At 46.1% G+C, this 16,863-nt stretch overlaps 1 protein-coding gene across 1 annotated transcript in view; it reads left to right on the forward strand.

The window, feature by feature from the left end:
* Positions 1-164, forward strand: part of CYP26A1 (cytochrome P450 family 26 subfamily A member 1) — a 3,420-nt gene extending 3,256 nt beyond the window's left edge. Inside the window, exon 8 of the mRNA XM_007471568.1 lies at positions 1-164. Within this exon, the coding sequence (XP_007471630.1) occupies positions 1-164 (164 nt within the window).
* The last annotated feature ends 16,699 nt before the right edge of the window (positions 165-16,863 follow it).

Raw genomic sequence — 16,863 nt, forward strand, 5'->3', positions numbered from 1 at the left:
GGAAAGAGTTCGCAAAAATTCTTCTCAAAATATTTACAGTGGAGCTGGCCAGGAGGCATTGTGGGCAGCTTCTAAATGGACCTCCTACAATGAAAACGAGTCCCACCGTGTGTCCTGTGGATGATCTCCCGGCAAGGTTCACCCGTTTCCAGGGGGAAATCTGATGGGCGGGAATGCCCAGACCTCAGACTTATTTGAAGAGTACATATGCGTTTTTACCTAGTGTCATGTTGATTTTATTATATTTAATTCCTAAATGTATATTATAATATTTATGTGTCTCTTCTACAATACCACAGTCTTTAAATATTAAAATAATGAACTGGATAGTTTACAAATAAAGTAAAATCTGAAGGTGCTTGTGTTGCGTTTAATATTCCTGTGGGGGGAAACTCACTGGTTTTATATTTGTATATCTAACGAGATTTCTAAATGTCTACATTCGTGGCTTTATTTGTCATCTGTACATATCTATTTTCTGGGAGGAAGAAACTTTAGCTGTTTTTTTCTCTTAACAGTTATTAGAAAGCATGTATTATATGTGTGTGAGTTAGTCTAAAGGTAATTTTGTTACGTTTTCGATGATAATTTAGATTCTCTATTTGGAAAATCTATCAAAGTTAATTAAAAATTGGGGGAGGGGTTTGCTTTACTTTAGGGAAAGCTGAATTTGAAAAGAGAACACTTTGAGAAGATCATCTAATATAACACCTTCAGCCATAAACTTAGTATGTTTAATAAACATAATAAATCTATGGTATTGCACAGTGTCAGAACTGTTTTCTGAAATTAAAGTTTTAGGTAAGACAAAGTTATTGACTAAAATGAGACCCCAAATCACTGGCGTGTTTCCTTTACTCTGAAGTTGCATATGAAAACAGTATTGGAAAAGGCCAATCTCTGGTTTAGATAAGCGAGTCCAGGTTTTCTTTATTGAAAATAAGGCAGGAGGAGTAAATTTAACAAACTGACAGATAAAGTTTTTATCTATGCCAGGCAATAGGGTGTGAGCCTGACATGACTGATAAAATGGCCCAGTCATGACCCTGTGAACCTTGGCTAACCTCCGTGAAAGTGCAGTTTTGTCACATTTCTGACCCTGGCATAGCCATGTTCTGAACTGAAGGCCAGACTCTCAATCCAGAAAGGTTAGCCCAGTGACTTGCTTATGCAAGCACATTTTCAGTTTTGAAATGGCACAATCTGCTTACTGAAACTCTGATGGCTTGTAGGTTTTGGACTTTAAATTTTTCATTACAATTTTAGAATTTGGCAATACTGCAGAAAAACTAGGTGGTCTAAATAGGTGTTTGAAAAGGGTTCTGACTACAATGAGAATTACATGCTCTACCTGACTTTAGTTTTTTAGGTGGAACTTGGATTGTAACTTAAGGTTGGAATCCTCTGTTTTTTAAGGGGTGTTTACATAATAATTTATAATACCTTATAATAACTTATAAATGCCTTTTTTAAAAATGAGAAATTACAGGCTTTTTTTTTTTTTCAGCCAAAGCTTTAGTGTACTGTGGTGTACAAAGCTGACCCCCCTCCCCCCCATAACATTCGCCCTGGATCATTCCAGTTAGGAGCACACTAGCCTGAGGACATTATTTCGGATAATTTATACAAGGTCATTTTTTAAGGGCTTCAATACTTTTCTTTTTGCCAGAGGACAGTCAGTGTTTCAAAACCCTGTCTTCGGTGACACCGTGACCGCGTGTCTCTATGAGCATAGTGCAGAAAGAAATTTGAGCCATTTTAGCATATAATTTAATTTTTGAAATCCACCTATATTTTTTATCCGGAGAGCTCTGAGGAAAGTGCTTCTGGGTTGCATCTCCCAGGGCTACACTTAGCTTAATTAGACTCATCGATTACAGAGTAGTACAGAATTTATCTCGAAAATACGTTAAGAACACAATCTTTGATAATGCGCTTAGTGCTGAGTAAAGGCAGTTTCAACGTGTGTTCGTGTGAGGCAGAATCGATGTTTGTGGCTGCCGCGTGGATGTTAGATGGGCCCTGGTCACAACGTCTGGAGCAAGCGTGTTTTACAGCCCAGCCTCCTCTGGGTCAGCGTTCACGCGTCACCCAGTGGAGAAGTGTTTCAGGAGGAGGCCACTGTTCCAGATTTAGACTTGGCCAGTGTTGTGGAAGGACAGGAGACCACTATGAGAAAGGACTCTTTGGGGCTCCCAGGGGCCTGGCACTGTGATGGAGGGTGCTGTGCCCTCCTGGGCCTTGGGTAGACCTGCCAAGCGGGTCAAGTTGGTGGCCTCTGTCTCCCCTTCCACACGTACCCCTTGCCCTGGCTGCCTCCCATCCCCCCTTCTCTTCAGTCAGGGGTGTGGTGCCACCAAGGACAGACCATTGTCAGGACTGGCATATGAAGGCATCCAGCTTTGTCCATAAAGCACCAGCATTCATAGGGATTGTAGTCTTCACCCAGCTTAGCCCTGGGAGGCCCAGAGAGGGACTGTGATTTGCCTGGGGCCACCCAGGGCGTGGCAGAACCAGGAAAGGCCTGCTGCTTTTTCGTTCTTCGTTCTTTTTTTTCCCAACATCTAGTAACACCTGCCTGATTTGTCTCCAACTTTCTGTTGCCAGAAGACCCAGCAGTCTCCACATCCTAACTTACCTTCATGTCCCCTGCCACCACTCCCCAGCCCTGTGACACCCCAGAGATCAATTGTCTTGCAGGCAACTGGGGAAATGGGAGCAGCGACAGGAAGCGGCTGCTCCCCCCCAGACCCCTCATCTCCTTCTAGGTTTCAGGGTGCTTTTTGTACCTTGCCACCCCCCAGAGGTCCACAAGGGGGCGGGCTTCTCCCTTCTATGCCAAGCTCAGCGACCAGTGGTTTCCCCACCAGTGTCCATGAAATCCAGGGTCCACAGACTCTGGCCCGGGGCCTGCTTTTGCCCCAGACAGTGAGAGGCTACAATCACCCAGGGCTTAGCAAATACTCAGCCTCAGGCCTGGTCATGGCTTCCCAGCCCCTCTGGAAGAGTCACCCCCGGCGGGGTTGATCTGGACCGTCCTTTAGCTTCTAAAGTAGCCACCATCCACCGTGTCTCTGTGCCTCTGGTTTTGAGCGTTGCCCACGTACTGCCCATGACTTGATCTATGTTGCTTTCACTCTCCCTGGAAAATGGCTCTCGGTTTTTAGGGAGCGGGGCCCATGTTTTTCCAAGGACATGTGCGTACTAGTCAGGGTTCAGACGACCCTCGCCAGGTCCAGGAGCCGCCCCACAAAAGCACTGTGAGAGGAACTAGGAATGTTTAGAGAAGCTGTGGAGGCCCCACCTTCCAATAGTTAAAGTGCTGCTGTAGTAAATGCGGGTTCAGACCTGTTCTGAAGGACAGAGCGTGCACTGAGGAGGGTAAGTGAGAAGGAAGGAAATGTTAGCACCATATAAGGAAAACACTTTGAGGCAACTAGAGCCCTCTGGTGATGACACAGCCAATAACCTAAGTCCCTCTGCAACTTTTTTTGTACCTTGCCACCCTGGATTTCATGGACACTGGTGGGGAAACCACTGGTCACTGAGCTTGGCATAGAAGGGAGACAGCAGCTCCCTGTCAATTGAGGCATCCAAACTGAAGCGGATAACCTAGCAGCCATAAGGATTCTGACACAGAGGGAGAGGTTGGGTTACGTGACTCCCAAATTCCCTTCCAAAATTCAAGAATTGTGATTCTCTGAGACTTGATTCTGTATTAATTCAACCGCTCAGATACTCACTTTACTTTGAAATGCGTTAACTCCAATCTAGGGAGACGGGACGTCCTGTCATCCTCTTCCAGAGGCATTCAGCAGTCCTTGGTGATCATTCTGTCAAAGCTCCAAGCCAAATGTGGAGGGGGGACCCAGGGAGGCTGATGCGGGTCTTCACAGAGACGCTGAATCCCTGCGTTGATTGCTGGGAGACCTCTCTCCTGCCTTGTGACCTGTTGCTTGCAGGTCCAGGTCCTGTGTCTGCTCCTGCAGCCCCTACGCCTCTCCCAGCTGTGCCATGCTGACCATCCTCTTGACCTGGCTTCTGGGGCAATGCCCTGAGACGTTCCCCAGAGCTCCCTGAAAAGCTACTCAAAGGCAGGAGCTGTGTCTCATTGTTGGAATCTTGTAAATTCATTCTCATGTGCTTCCCTGCCCTCCCCCAGAACACACTCACACATAAGAGGTGTTCTTTGGGAGAAAATGTTTCTTGAGGCCAATCGACGCCATTCACCTTATGTCTCTCCAGCTTTGCGGTGCCATGTTTTTCTTTGAAAAGTGAAACTTTCTTCCTTGGAAAATCTCAGCAGCCACAAGCTTACACGACTGTGGTTTAACAGCATGTCACATTCCTGAAACCGATGCTCCATGGGTATTTGGCCAAACAAGCTTTCCTTCTTTTGATGTAGAGTCAACTCGAGTTAGAACCCTGGGACAGAGTGGAAACTTAGCCCTGGATTACGAGGTGGGTTTTCTGGGTGAGAGTTATCATGTTGCAATATTCATAACCATGCACCGCAGCACAGAAGCTGACCCACAGCTTACGAGTTCTCACCACTGCCAAACCCCTCCCTAGTCTATCGAGGGGTCAGAAATCTACTCACTCATCTCTGACCACAGATGCTTCAAGTATTTTATCTGGTCACTAACAGATTTATTTAACTCAAATGCTTTGTGAAAAGAGGACAAGTTACTTCGCTTACAACAGACATTTGACAAAACATGCATGTTGATTGATTCATTAAGTACAGCCACACCATCCAACATAACAGTGATTTATTTAATGATGGAGGAGGGGATTTGGTATTTTGAAACGGAAAGTTCATTTTTTTTTTTTTTTTTTTTTTTGCGGTATGCGGGCCTCTCACTGCTGTGGCCTCTCCCGCTCCGGACACGCAGGCTCAGCGGCCATGGCTCACGGGCCCAGCTGCTCCGCTGCATGTGGGATCTTCCCGGACCGGGGCACAAACCCGTGTCCACTGCACTGGCAGGCGGACTCTCAACCACTGCGCCACCAGGGAAGCCCCGGAAAGTTCATTTAATCGTCAATTAGTCACAGGCTTTTAGAGCTGGAAGGGAGATTATGGATAGATCACCCCTTGGTTTACAGCCGAGAAATCTGTGGCTCCAAGAAATTTAAGGCCACGACAGAGAATCAGGACTGGCAGTCCAGTGTCTGGTACATCATAGCATTAGTCTTCAATTTAAAAAACATATTGTTTATTTATATACATGTCAGGAATAAAGGACAGGTGAGCAGATTATTTGAGACTAAATTGCTTACAGTTTCTTGCTTTTCACTGTGCCTCTGAGAGCACCTGGGTACAGATTGCAGGCATTTCTGGTGGGGCCGGGGGCTGGGTCTGCGTGTTGGTAGAGCTGGACCCTCAGACATTTTAAGTCTCTTCTACTGCACAGCCGAAAATTGTTTCTCTTATGAGTTAAATTGTACCCCCCTTCCCAGGAAAAAAAAAAATGCTGAAGTTCTAACCCTCAGTACATCAGAATGTGACCTTATTTGGAAATAGGGTCCTTACAGAGGTAATCAAGTTAAAATGAGGTCTTCAGCTGTGTCCTCAACCAATTTGATTGGAGTCCTTATAAGAAGGGGAAATTGGGACCCAGGGAGACGCACGCAGAGCAGAGATGATGTGAAGATACGCATGGAGAATGCCATGTGTAGATGGAGGATTTCTTCATCCATCCAGGTGGAGGAAGTGATGTTATCTGCAGCCTAAGGAACGCTGAAGATTCCTGACAAACCTCCAGAAGCTAGGAAGAGTCAAGGAAGGAGTCCCCTGCAGCTTTCAGAGGGAGCCTGCTTCAGACTTCTAGACAAGAACTGTGAGACTTGATTTCAGCCTTCTAGACAAGAGCTGCCTCCGGAACTGTGAGACAATGAATTTTTGTTGTTCTAAGCCCCCTAGGTTGTAGTACTTTAAAAAATGGCAGCCCTAGAAAACTAACACAGTTTCCAAAGGCAAGAAACCTTATTTGTGAGAAACAGTGGTTCTCAATGCTAGCATGCATCAGAATCCCCTGGAGGGCTTGCTGAAATTCAAATTACTAGGCTTCACCCCAGAGTTTCTAGATTGACCCAAGAATTTGCATTTCTAGCTAGTCCCCAGGTGATGCTGTGGCTGCTAGTCCCAGGACCACGCTTTGAGAACCACCGACAAAAAGGTTTCTGATCTCTAAGTCAAGGATCACAGACTCGTGGGTGCCAGGAGGTAATTTAACAAGTGATATGAACGAGGGAGAGAAACAGCTGGCGGAGGCAGGTGTGCTAATGCAGGGCATACCAGTCCACTCTAAAGGGGCAGGTGCTGCTCAGTCTGGCCTATCCTTGACCTGTAGGAATGAAAGCTCTTCCCATTTTTCAGGAGGTACTAGAAATTCAGATTCGCATGGGAACATCCTGATGTTTAGATGTTCGTAACTAATTCACATTAAAGAAAAATGTGCAGGCATATGTTTGAAATGGATGGCCAAAGGGGACCTACTGTGTAGAACAGGGAACTCTGCTCAGTGTTATGTGGCAGCCTGGATGGGAGGGGAGTTTGGGGGAGAATGGATACATGCATATGTATGGCTGAGTCCCTTTGCTGTGCACCTGAAACAATCACAACATTATGAATCGGCTATACTCCAATATAAAATAAAAAGTTAAAAAAAATGTGCAGGCAGAATAAAACTTGTTTCTGGCCCTGATGGCTGCCAGTTTGCAACATCTTGGGTCTTTGATCCTTGAGAAGTTTTCAGAGTGCTTGATTGGGAATGGCTTGACTGTGGTTCTGTCTCGGAGTCTCTCATAGGGTTGCATCTAAGATATTGGCTGGGGCTGTGTCACTTGAAGGCTTAGCTGAAGCTGGAAGGTCCACTTCCAAGACAGCTCCCTCATGGGGCTGTTGGCAGGAGGTCTCAGTATCCTGCTATATGAATCTCTCCTAGGACTGCTTGGGCATCCTCACAACGTGGCAGCTGACCTCCTTCAGAGCGAGTGGTCTAACAAAGTGGCAAGACAGTACTGAAGCCTCAGTATTTTTCATGACCTGGCCTTGGAAGTCACACTCCATTTCCACAGTATCCTGTTGGTTACACAGTTTAGCCCTATTCATTGTAGGAGGGAGCCACATAAGGATGTGAATACAAGGAGGTGAGGACCATTGGGGGCCATCTTGGAGGCTGGCTACCATACTCAGTTTTTGAGTGGGTGGGCAGACTCTTCTGCTCTCTCTTAGAAGCATTTTCATCTCTTTTCTGGGCAGTGCTTGATTTCTAATATTTTCATAGTGACCCATCACCTATGGGAACTTACAACTGCCATCAGAAAAACTCTATTACAGCATTTCTCAGCTGCACGGAGTCTGAGGGGTCATGTGTGCCAATGTTGCAAGTTGGAGACCCTTGGGTAGAGCCTCAGAGTGGGCATTTAAGCCCTTCTGTTTGCCAAAGTCTCCAACCAGCCCACTTCATTCATTTATATTACTTTTCAGGCCTCTGATTTATCTGACCCTGCCCTAATCCAACTGTTCTGTTTCCTAGTACTCAGGACTTTCAGTGCAAAACTGAATAGTCCTGGGAGAAGTCAGATGGTTGGTCACCCTAATCGACCACATTATTTGAAAAATAGGAAAATTCAGTTCAGGCAGCAGATGTGAATTGATTAGGTCCTTACAACTCAAAGTACGGTCCCTGGACCAGCAGTATCTGCATCACCTGGTTGCTTGTTAGAGATGCAACATCTCAGACCCCACCCTAGACCTGCTGAATCAATCTGCAGTTTATCAAAAGTCCCAGGTGATTCTTATGCACATTGCAGTCTAGGACTCTGAATAGGAGCAAAACCTGAACTTGGGCTCCCTGAGGATTCAGATTTGCTGTCCATGTGGGTGAAATAGATCTGACAATGACCCACTTGTGCTGTGGTAATCTGACCTTGACGTACACATCTTATTTTTTTCTTCCTGCCTCCCAGATTCCCCAAAATGAAGGGCATCTAAAGTTTCATTGTTGGAAGGAACCTAAAGTTCTCAATTCTCACCTGGGTTTGAGTAGTGGTTTTCATAAATCACTTTTCACAGTTGAAATTCCTCCCTCTTGCCCAAACAAAATGCCATAAAAGCACAGATTAGGGGAGATTTCTGGGCATTTAGGTTATTTCCAGTTTCTGATACTCCAATCAACTTGCCATCAGTAAGTAACCTTGTTTGTGCAGGCTTATATACAAACTAGTGCTTTATTTCTGTAGGATTGAGTCCTGAAAGTGAGACTGCTGGGTCAATGAGAACGTGCATTTAAAACTGTGATGGAGAGCCAAAAAAGGTGTCTATCTGAAGAGGAATGTTTGGAAAAACAGTGGTTCATTTATGTTATGGAAAATTATGGAGCCATAATAGGGCGCATATGATAGACTTCCACTGACCTTGAAGGATGACTACGATGTACTGTTAAGTAGGGAGAAAAAGTTGCAGAGGGACTTAGGTTATTGGCTGGGAAAATTGAGGGGGATATTTTGCAAAGAGATTAATCACACTTTCTGAGTATATTTATGGATGCTTCTTCTGGTTGTAAAGAATATGTGTTGATTTTGTAATTAATTTTAGGAGAGAGAAAAAGTGAAGGTGCTGTGGGTGAAGTGAATGATGCTCTAGAGGTCAGCCCTCAGTCTCCCCTCCCCTCGGACCCTTCCCCACTCTCTCTCAGAAACCACCGCTCAGTTGCAAGCATCCGATTGGCTGAGCCCAGTCACATGCCCACGTACCGGCTGCCAATTGCAGAGAGAGGGGTTGTCTGACCTCCTTTGATCCCAGGGGCCTTCGCCACCTACCTCGGGTTAACCTCCAAATAGGAGCTGTGTTGTAATACAGCTTGGTGTCTAATCAGCAGCTAAAGTGGAAACCCTTACAACACTAGCCTTTTGAAAACCTCTGTGTGGTTCAGGAAGCAGTTTTGAGTTAATTAACCTTTTTTTCATAGAGTGCAAAGAAAAGTAACAGCCAGACTTCAATGAGCATTTACTATATGTGCTAAGTATTTCACATTGTCTCATTTCATTCTCAGGACATTTCCATGATGCAGGTACAGTTTTTAATACACCTTTTACAAATGGAGCTATTGAGGCACAGAATGGTTATGTAACTTGCCAAGAGCCACACAGCCAGTAAGTAGTGGAGTCAGGATTTGAACCCAGGCTGTCTGAGTAAAAGGTTCTAATCATTACATTATATTGCCTACAGGCTTATGGTGCTTGGAAGGGGCACTGATTTTATCTAGAATAATAGTGATTCTTATTGTCACTGAATGCTTAGTATGTGCCAGGCACTGTCCTAACTTCTATATATGAATTAATTTAATCCTCACAACAACCCAAATGAGAAAACTGAAACTTGGAGATGTTAGCAACTCATCCAGAGTCCCTTAGCTCTTAAGGGGCAAAGTCAGGGGTCCAGCTCAGAGGGTCTGTCTCCAGAGCCCACACACTCAGCTCCAAACTCCAGAGCCATCTGTCCCTTTAGTCATCAACACACTAACACACCTTTTCTTCTCTGTTGATCTGAAAGCAGTTCTCTTGAGAGATACAGAACTTTAGGCAATTGTCTGGATAACTTGGCGGAAGCTATGGGTTTTATTTAAATTTTCCATTCTGTTTTGATATTGAGGATCTGGCCCTAAGCTGATGTCAGCTAAAATAATTTAAATTAAACCTGATCACTGTCATTTGTGAGGATTTGTTGGGAAGAAATCTGAAAAGACAAAGGATGTGTGTGTGCACGCGCGCGTATGATTGTGCAGTCCTAAATTTCCATCATTAAAGAGATGATGGGAAAGAATAATAAGAAGAAAAGAGATCAATAACATTTTCATGTTAAATTGTTACACATATAAAGATATGGCTCTTTTGCGGGGGGATTTATTCTTAAGAGGGAATGTGTTTTTCTAAGTGAAAATACAGTTTATCCTCAATTTGAATTGAAAATCCTTCCAAAAGCAGAGTGAGAAGGAAGGATAATGCCTAATGGGAATGAGTTTTTTCTACTTTGTTTTATAAAAACTTCCTGAGACAAGCTTTAAAAAACTCATAATTATTTTTAAAAAGTCAGGTATCATCCTGATCTGAAAATTTTAGATAAATCAAAATAACCAGATCATTTTATACAATATCAACATGGTTTAAGATGGGGAAAAAAAGACACTCAATACTCTTGCGGCTGAATGATTGGAAGCAGAAAATTGCGGGGTGTCTTTGGCAAACTACAGATCTAGAAATCAGATTTGTCCCTAGAGGATAAACCACATCATGGAGAACTGGCCTGAAGAAGTGGGGGAAGGATTAACGTTTGTTGGGCACTTGCTAGGTGATTGATATTTACATATGTTACCAGAGTTCATCCCCAAGCTCAAGTAGGTAAAGTGACTTGTCCCAAGTTCCCCAGTTGGTAATTAGTTGTGAGTTTATTGGAGAAGTTCAGAGGAGAGAAAGTTAGGGCACAACTGGGTGTGTCAAGGAGAAGACAGAAGTCAGAGACATCTGGGCGGTGGATGTGCTTGGGCTCCGTGATGCTCTAGATCAGGGAATGAGGAGATGCAGGAGCCCAAGCTTAATAGCAATGGTGACTAGGCACAGGTGAGGTTCCTGAGAGGGACGGGGGCCAGAAGCAGATGCTGGTTTGGGGAAGAGACAGGTGGGTCTGTGGGGTGGAGACCCACAGGACATGAGGTGGACATGTCCACAGGCAGGTGCTAGGTCTGGTTTTCAGGAGAGCTTGGCTGTGGACCCAAGTTTGGAGGGAGAGAATGCTGTTCAGCGGGCGCGGTGTCTAGAGGTGTGTAGAAAGGGAGGGGGGCGGAGAGCTGGGGAGCCAGGATCTCTGAAGCCAAGGGAGGAGAGAGACAGACTTCTGTGGTTGTGTTTTTTCAAGGCTCTTCAGGAGGTAACTCCCAAGGGCACAGAGCAAGGTGTAGGCCTGAGAGAGAGAGAGAGCTATAAAGGGAGGCTGAGACATTTTTGTTTTGTTTTGTTTTCTTTTTTTGCGGTACGCGGGCCTCTCACTGTTGTGGCCTCTCCCGTTGCGGAGCACAGGCTCCGGATGCGCAGGCTCGGCGGCCATGGCTCACGGGCCCAGCCGCTCCGCGGCACGTGGGATCTTCCCGGACCGGGGCACGAACCCGTGTCCCCTGCATCGGCAGGCGGACTCTCAACCACTGCGCCACCAGGCAAGCCCAAGACATTTTTTAAAAGACATAAAAATTGGATTTTGAGGAACCAAGCTTTCATTATCAAAACAAACAGGACAAGGATCTGCTCTGTCTTCCCTGTCTTCCAGCTTAATGAACATTAAGGTCTTCGTCTTAATGAACATTAAGGTCTTCGTGCATAATGATAACACAGCGGAATGAAAATGGCATTTTGTGAGCTTCAGGGGAGGCTGTGGGTCAACTGAGATGAAGGAAGACGACAGGGGGAGGGGAGCCTCTATATAGATTTCAGGCGACTGCAGCATGGCTGGAGGGGAGGCCTAGGGCCATCCATTCCCCAACCCTCCAGGGTCCCCGTCTGGCACTTTCCACACATCCCAGCAGGAAAGCCTGGGGAACAAGGCAGGAGGGGCCAGTTCTCCTTGTCCAGACAGTCCTGGGCTGTGCTCCTGCCTCCAAGGCCCCTCATCTGCCAAGTGGTTCTTCCTCTGCTCACCGAGGAAGCAGCAGGCATCAGCAGAGGAGGCTGGATGCACACCCGGGGGGATTGGCAGAATTTTGTCAGCTCCCGGATCCTGGTAGAGGGGTGGCTAAGGGATGAGGCCAGGGAAGATCTGGGGGCTTGCTGAAGAGCCTTCCCGCTCATGTCTCTTGGGAAGCTGGTGGCTGCCGTTTGAAGCAGGCTGTGTGCATTCAGGCAGTGCTGCAGGACAACTACCCTCATCTGAGAGCCTGCTCCGCCCTATTTTGAAGAAGAGGTGATGCGTCAGTCAACGTGGGCTGCCATGACAAATACCGCAGATCAGGGGTCTTCAACAAAAGACATTTATTTTCTTGCAGTTCTGGAAGCTGGGAAGTCCAAGGTCAAGGTGCCAGCCGATTCAACTCCTAGTAAGAGTTCTCTTCCTAGCTTGCAGATGGCTGCCTTCTTGTTGTGTCACAGGACAGAGAGAGAGAGAGAGAGAGTTCTGGTGTCTCTTCCTCTTCTCATAAGGATGCCAATCATATAGGATTAAGGCTCCATCCTTAGTATCTCATTTAACCTTATCACCTCCTCACAGGCCTTATCTCCAAATACAGTCACTTTGGAGGTTAGGACTTCAACATATGAATCTGGGGGACAGGGAACACACAAATATTCAGTCCATAACAGGTGGGAAATTTAAATCTGCTTCCCAGCTTCCAATCAGACTGCTTTTGTCCTCAGGAGTCACAGGCTGTATAGCTGGAAGAGGCACTTCAACTGTTTTCTAGATGGAGGAAGTGAGGCCCAAGGAGAAAGTGCTTGTCTGCAGCAGGATGGGAATTCTGGAAGCCTCAGCCCATGTGTATTCAGGTGACCCTGGCTTTCCCAGATCCAGCCACAGAAAGAGCTTATACCTGTTTGTGGACTGGATAGCCTTCTCACTTCGCAGAACATACGGCAGGACATGGCTGTGGGGAGCTATTAAGTCGGTCTCCCACCTATTCCGTCCACCTGCCAAAACTGATAAGCTGTCTCTCAGTTGCCATCCAGATTCCTGGGTGAGAGTTTCATTGGTCCAGCTGGGGTCAGGTGTCCCCTTGTAGGCCTGGGAGGAGTGGGGCGTTCAGGGTTTCTAGAAAAGAGACGAAAGTATTGTGAGTTAGGAAGATGTTGCAGATGTTATTTCAGAAGTATTTAAGAGAGGATGTGATTTTTTCTTATTGGCAAATGCTGTTCCCCTCTCTGTATCATCTAGAAGAGTTTTATCCCCACCTTGTTTTTTTCTATTTTGAGAAGTAGGATCTTTCCCTTAGTGGGATATCATAAATTTAATATATATTTTTCATATTAGCTGGAATAGAACTGTCATGCTATGTGATTTTTAAAAAATGTATGGCGAAGGCTACTTTTAATTAGCATTCCCATGGATTTTGTTTTTCCCTTTTCTATTTTAATCCAAAAATTGAGCTAAAAGTATTAGTATAGAGTTCCTTTGTTTTGGGGTGCCACCTAGAAGGAATATTGTACAGTCAGGACCTTCCTATCTGCAGGTTTCGCATCTGCGGATTCAGCTGTGAGTGTGAAACCTGCGGCTACAGAGGGCCGACTGTACTATGGCTATTTCCCATCAGGGACTTGAGCATCTGTGGATTTTCGTATAAGCGGGGTCTCCTGGAGCCATCCCCCTGCAACTACCAAGGGGTTACTGTATTTTTATTTTTTTGCGGTACTTGGGCCTCTCACTGTTGTGGCCTCTCCTGTTGTGGAGCACAGGCTCCGGACGCACAGGTTCAGCGGCCATGGGGCACGGGCCCAGCCACTCCACAGCATGTGGGATCTTCCCAGACCGGGGCACGAACCCATGTCCCCTGCACTGGCAGGCGGACTCTCAACCACTGTGCCACCAGGGAAGCCCTGTATTTTTATTTTTTCCTTTCTCTGTTTTTAAGCAGAAATGTGACTCTCATGGAATAAAGAACTAACAGTAAATAAGCTCCTACATCTTCCTATCACAATTTCATGTATAAACCTATTAAAATGCGTGGGGCATTTAACAATGGTTATTGGTGCCCTCTGAAGTTCTGAGCGAGTCCAGGAACTGCTGGTGCTGACAGCTTTTTCCTGGGTCTCTTGGGGGAGTGAGCATCCCTGGAGCTCAGGACCCACCTGCAGCTGCTACTCCCAGTACCTGTTCTCCCAGTCCTGTTCCTCCTGCACAGCCCTTTACAGTCCTGGACCACCTAAACGGGACGTACCAAGGCCCCTGCTTAACTTTCAAACCCATGGAGTTTTCCTTTTAGTTCTTGGAACCACTGTGGATTTCCACTCCCCAGGGCCTTTGCACATGCTGTCTCCTCTGTGTGGAATACTGCCCCCACCACCCCCTGCCACACACACTGTTTGGTTGGTTGGATCTTTGCTTAGATCCCGTTTATTTTATATCAATACGGTATCCTTCACAGCACTTGCTACAACCCATAATTATTTTATTTCTTATTTGTATGATCACTTGACCATCTTCCCCCGCAAAGCAGCAAGCTCTTGATTTTCATGTTTACTGCTCTGTGTTCAAGGCGCCTGCTACGCAGTAGGAGCTCAATAAGTATTAGGTGAGTGGAAAAAACACAAGTGCTTGGGAGGGCACAAACTCCACCTGCCTGAAGGACTGGCTCCTGTAGTGGGCTTTGCTGGCTTGCTGGCCAACTAGTTACTAATCTCACTTACTTCTTCCTTCTACCTGGCTGATCTTATAGCCACAGTCCCAGCTTCCTGAGGCCCTGATAACTATGTCCTCCTGTTCCCTTTCTGTCTTATTCTTTTCACAGACTCTCAGCTGGCCTTAGACCCAGGCATTCAATTCACTTACTCAAGAAATGTTCACTGAGGGCCAGGATTTCAGATCCTGACCTGGTGTTCCTGGCCCAATGAAGCAGCCCCACCCTATATACCTCCACAGTTTGTCCTCCACACACTGGCCACAATGATCCCTTAAAAATGCAAGCAGGCTCATGGTGCCCCTCTCTTCAATACCTGCAAGGGCTCCTCTTTTACTTTCTGAGTAAAAGCCAAAGAGAGGCGTGACAATAGCTGAGGAGGTCCTGTGTGCTCTGGAGCCCCTGCCCTCCCTGCTGCTCTGTCTTGTCTCCTGTTTCTTTTCCTCTTGCTCCAACTGTGTCTGGCCCTCTCGCTGTTTCACAAACACACAAGCCACGCTGTCTCAGGGCTTCTGTGCTTGCAGATACTTACATACCCAGGTGACTCACCCCTTTATTACCTTTAAGTCCTAGCTCAACTCACATGTCAAGTTCTCAGGCAGCCTTCCCTCCTACCCTGTTTAACATTGCTTCCTTTCTCCATGCGCCTTCCCTCTCCGCTTTCCTGACTTTGTTTTTCTTCAGAGCACTTTATCACCATCTGATATGTCATATAATTTCCTTATTTATCTTGCTTACAGTCTGTGTTCCTCACTAAACCAAAGGTCCTTGAAGACAAGGGTTTTCATTTTGACATCGTTAGACCCCTGGCACCTAGAACAAAATGCCTGGCCCATTACAGGTCTTCCAAAATCATTTTTGAATGGATGAGTACACATTTCAGCCAAAAGGCATCCCAGAAAGAGGTGGAACTCATATGCCTGAAGACGATAGTATGTTTCACGTTGAGGGTGGTGGAGGTTTCCACAGCTGCAGACAGGGACGGTCATCCCCCTTCTCCCTGAGATGAGCAAAGCCTCCTAAGTTATACACAAGAGCCTGAGATGGTGTCACCACCAGGCTCATGGAGGACTGAGCGGTCATCAATACAGGCTGAAAGGTAACTGACCATGGAGATTGTCTTAGTCTCTTCTTCCAGGAATATTCTTTATGGTGGCTTAGCTCTTGTCCAACTCTGGGCCCATCTGATACTCAGGAGGAATGTGGTTATGGATTAGGGTTATTTTATGAACTAGAAAGAGGAGACAGGGTAAATGGGGCTGAGGTCCATGCCTTTCTCCATGGACCAGCTCAGTGTGGGGTGAGAGAGTGGCAGCTTCCTGGATGTGCCTTTCATGGCTGGGGTGAATGTATGTAGCCTTCCCAGGTCAGACGTTGGTCTCTGTGAGAGGCTGTTCCTTAGAGGGGATGGTGTAAACACCCACGAGGTGGGAGAAGGGAAGAGAAGTGGGATTTGGCATGAAAGTTTTTTGTCTCATAAATAAGGTGATCTTTTCATCTTTACTGCTGTCTGGATTATTATCACTTACCTCTGCTCCAAGCTTCAAAGAACAGATCATATGTTCAGCTTCTGTGTAAGCTTACGCTCTGTCAGATACTGGGGACAGAGGGGAGCTCTCACGGTCCCTATTCCTGGGAGAGTGAAGCAGGCCTGGGATCCACAAACTCAGATCCCAGAGTGAGTGCACATTTAGACCATTCTCCTCTCTTCTATCAGCACAGGCGAGCACTTCATTTATTTATGCATTCATTCAGTCATTATCTATTCTCTCAGCCACAGTCACTGTTGTAGGCAGAATTTTAAGATGATCCCCAAGATTCCCAGCCCCGGTTTACACGTCTTATATAGTCCACTTCCCTTGAATGTGAGAGGGATTTGTGATTGTGGTGGGCTGTCATCCTTGTGGTTAGTTTGCATTGTATGGCAGAAAGGATTTAGATCCCTAAGCAGTTGACTTTGAATTAATCCAAAGGGAGATTACAGTAAGTCCCCTACATACGAACCTTCAAGTTGCAAACTTTCAAAGATGCGAACGTGCATTCGCACGTCCAATCACATAAGTTAGTTCACGTGTCTGGCGTATATTTTCACATGCGTGAAAATATCCTCTACAAGTGGTTGTGCTTTTGTGTACTTTACTGTACAGCACTGTATAGAGTACAATAGTACAGTATCTTTATTTCAAGCCCAGGACGTCAGGAAGCAAGCGTAAAAGCAGCGGTAGATATCAGATTGACTTAGCAGCCAAGGTGCTCATGACATTCCACACACTATTCTCCCTTTTGACCATTGACACTGACTGTTCAATGACAATGGTTGAAACAAGGCATTTCTGAGAAATTTAGAATTACTGGGCTGATTCAGTCAAGCAGAAGTTGGTCTTGTGTTCTCTGCCCCAGGTTCCTTTCTTCCCAATGTCTGGCTCCAGTTCTTCTGGTCTGGGGGGATGGAATTTCCACTGGAAAAGGTTGGGCTACCCTGAGCCCC

Source organism: Lipotes vexillifer, unplaced genomic scaffold, assembly GCF_000442215.2.
Source record: "Lipotes vexillifer unplaced genomic scaffold, Lipotes_vexillifer_v1.1 scaffold325, whole genome shotgun sequence".
Classification (NCBI taxonomy): Eukaryota; Metazoa; Chordata; class Mammalia; order Artiodactyla; family Lipotidae; genus Lipotes; species Lipotes vexillifer.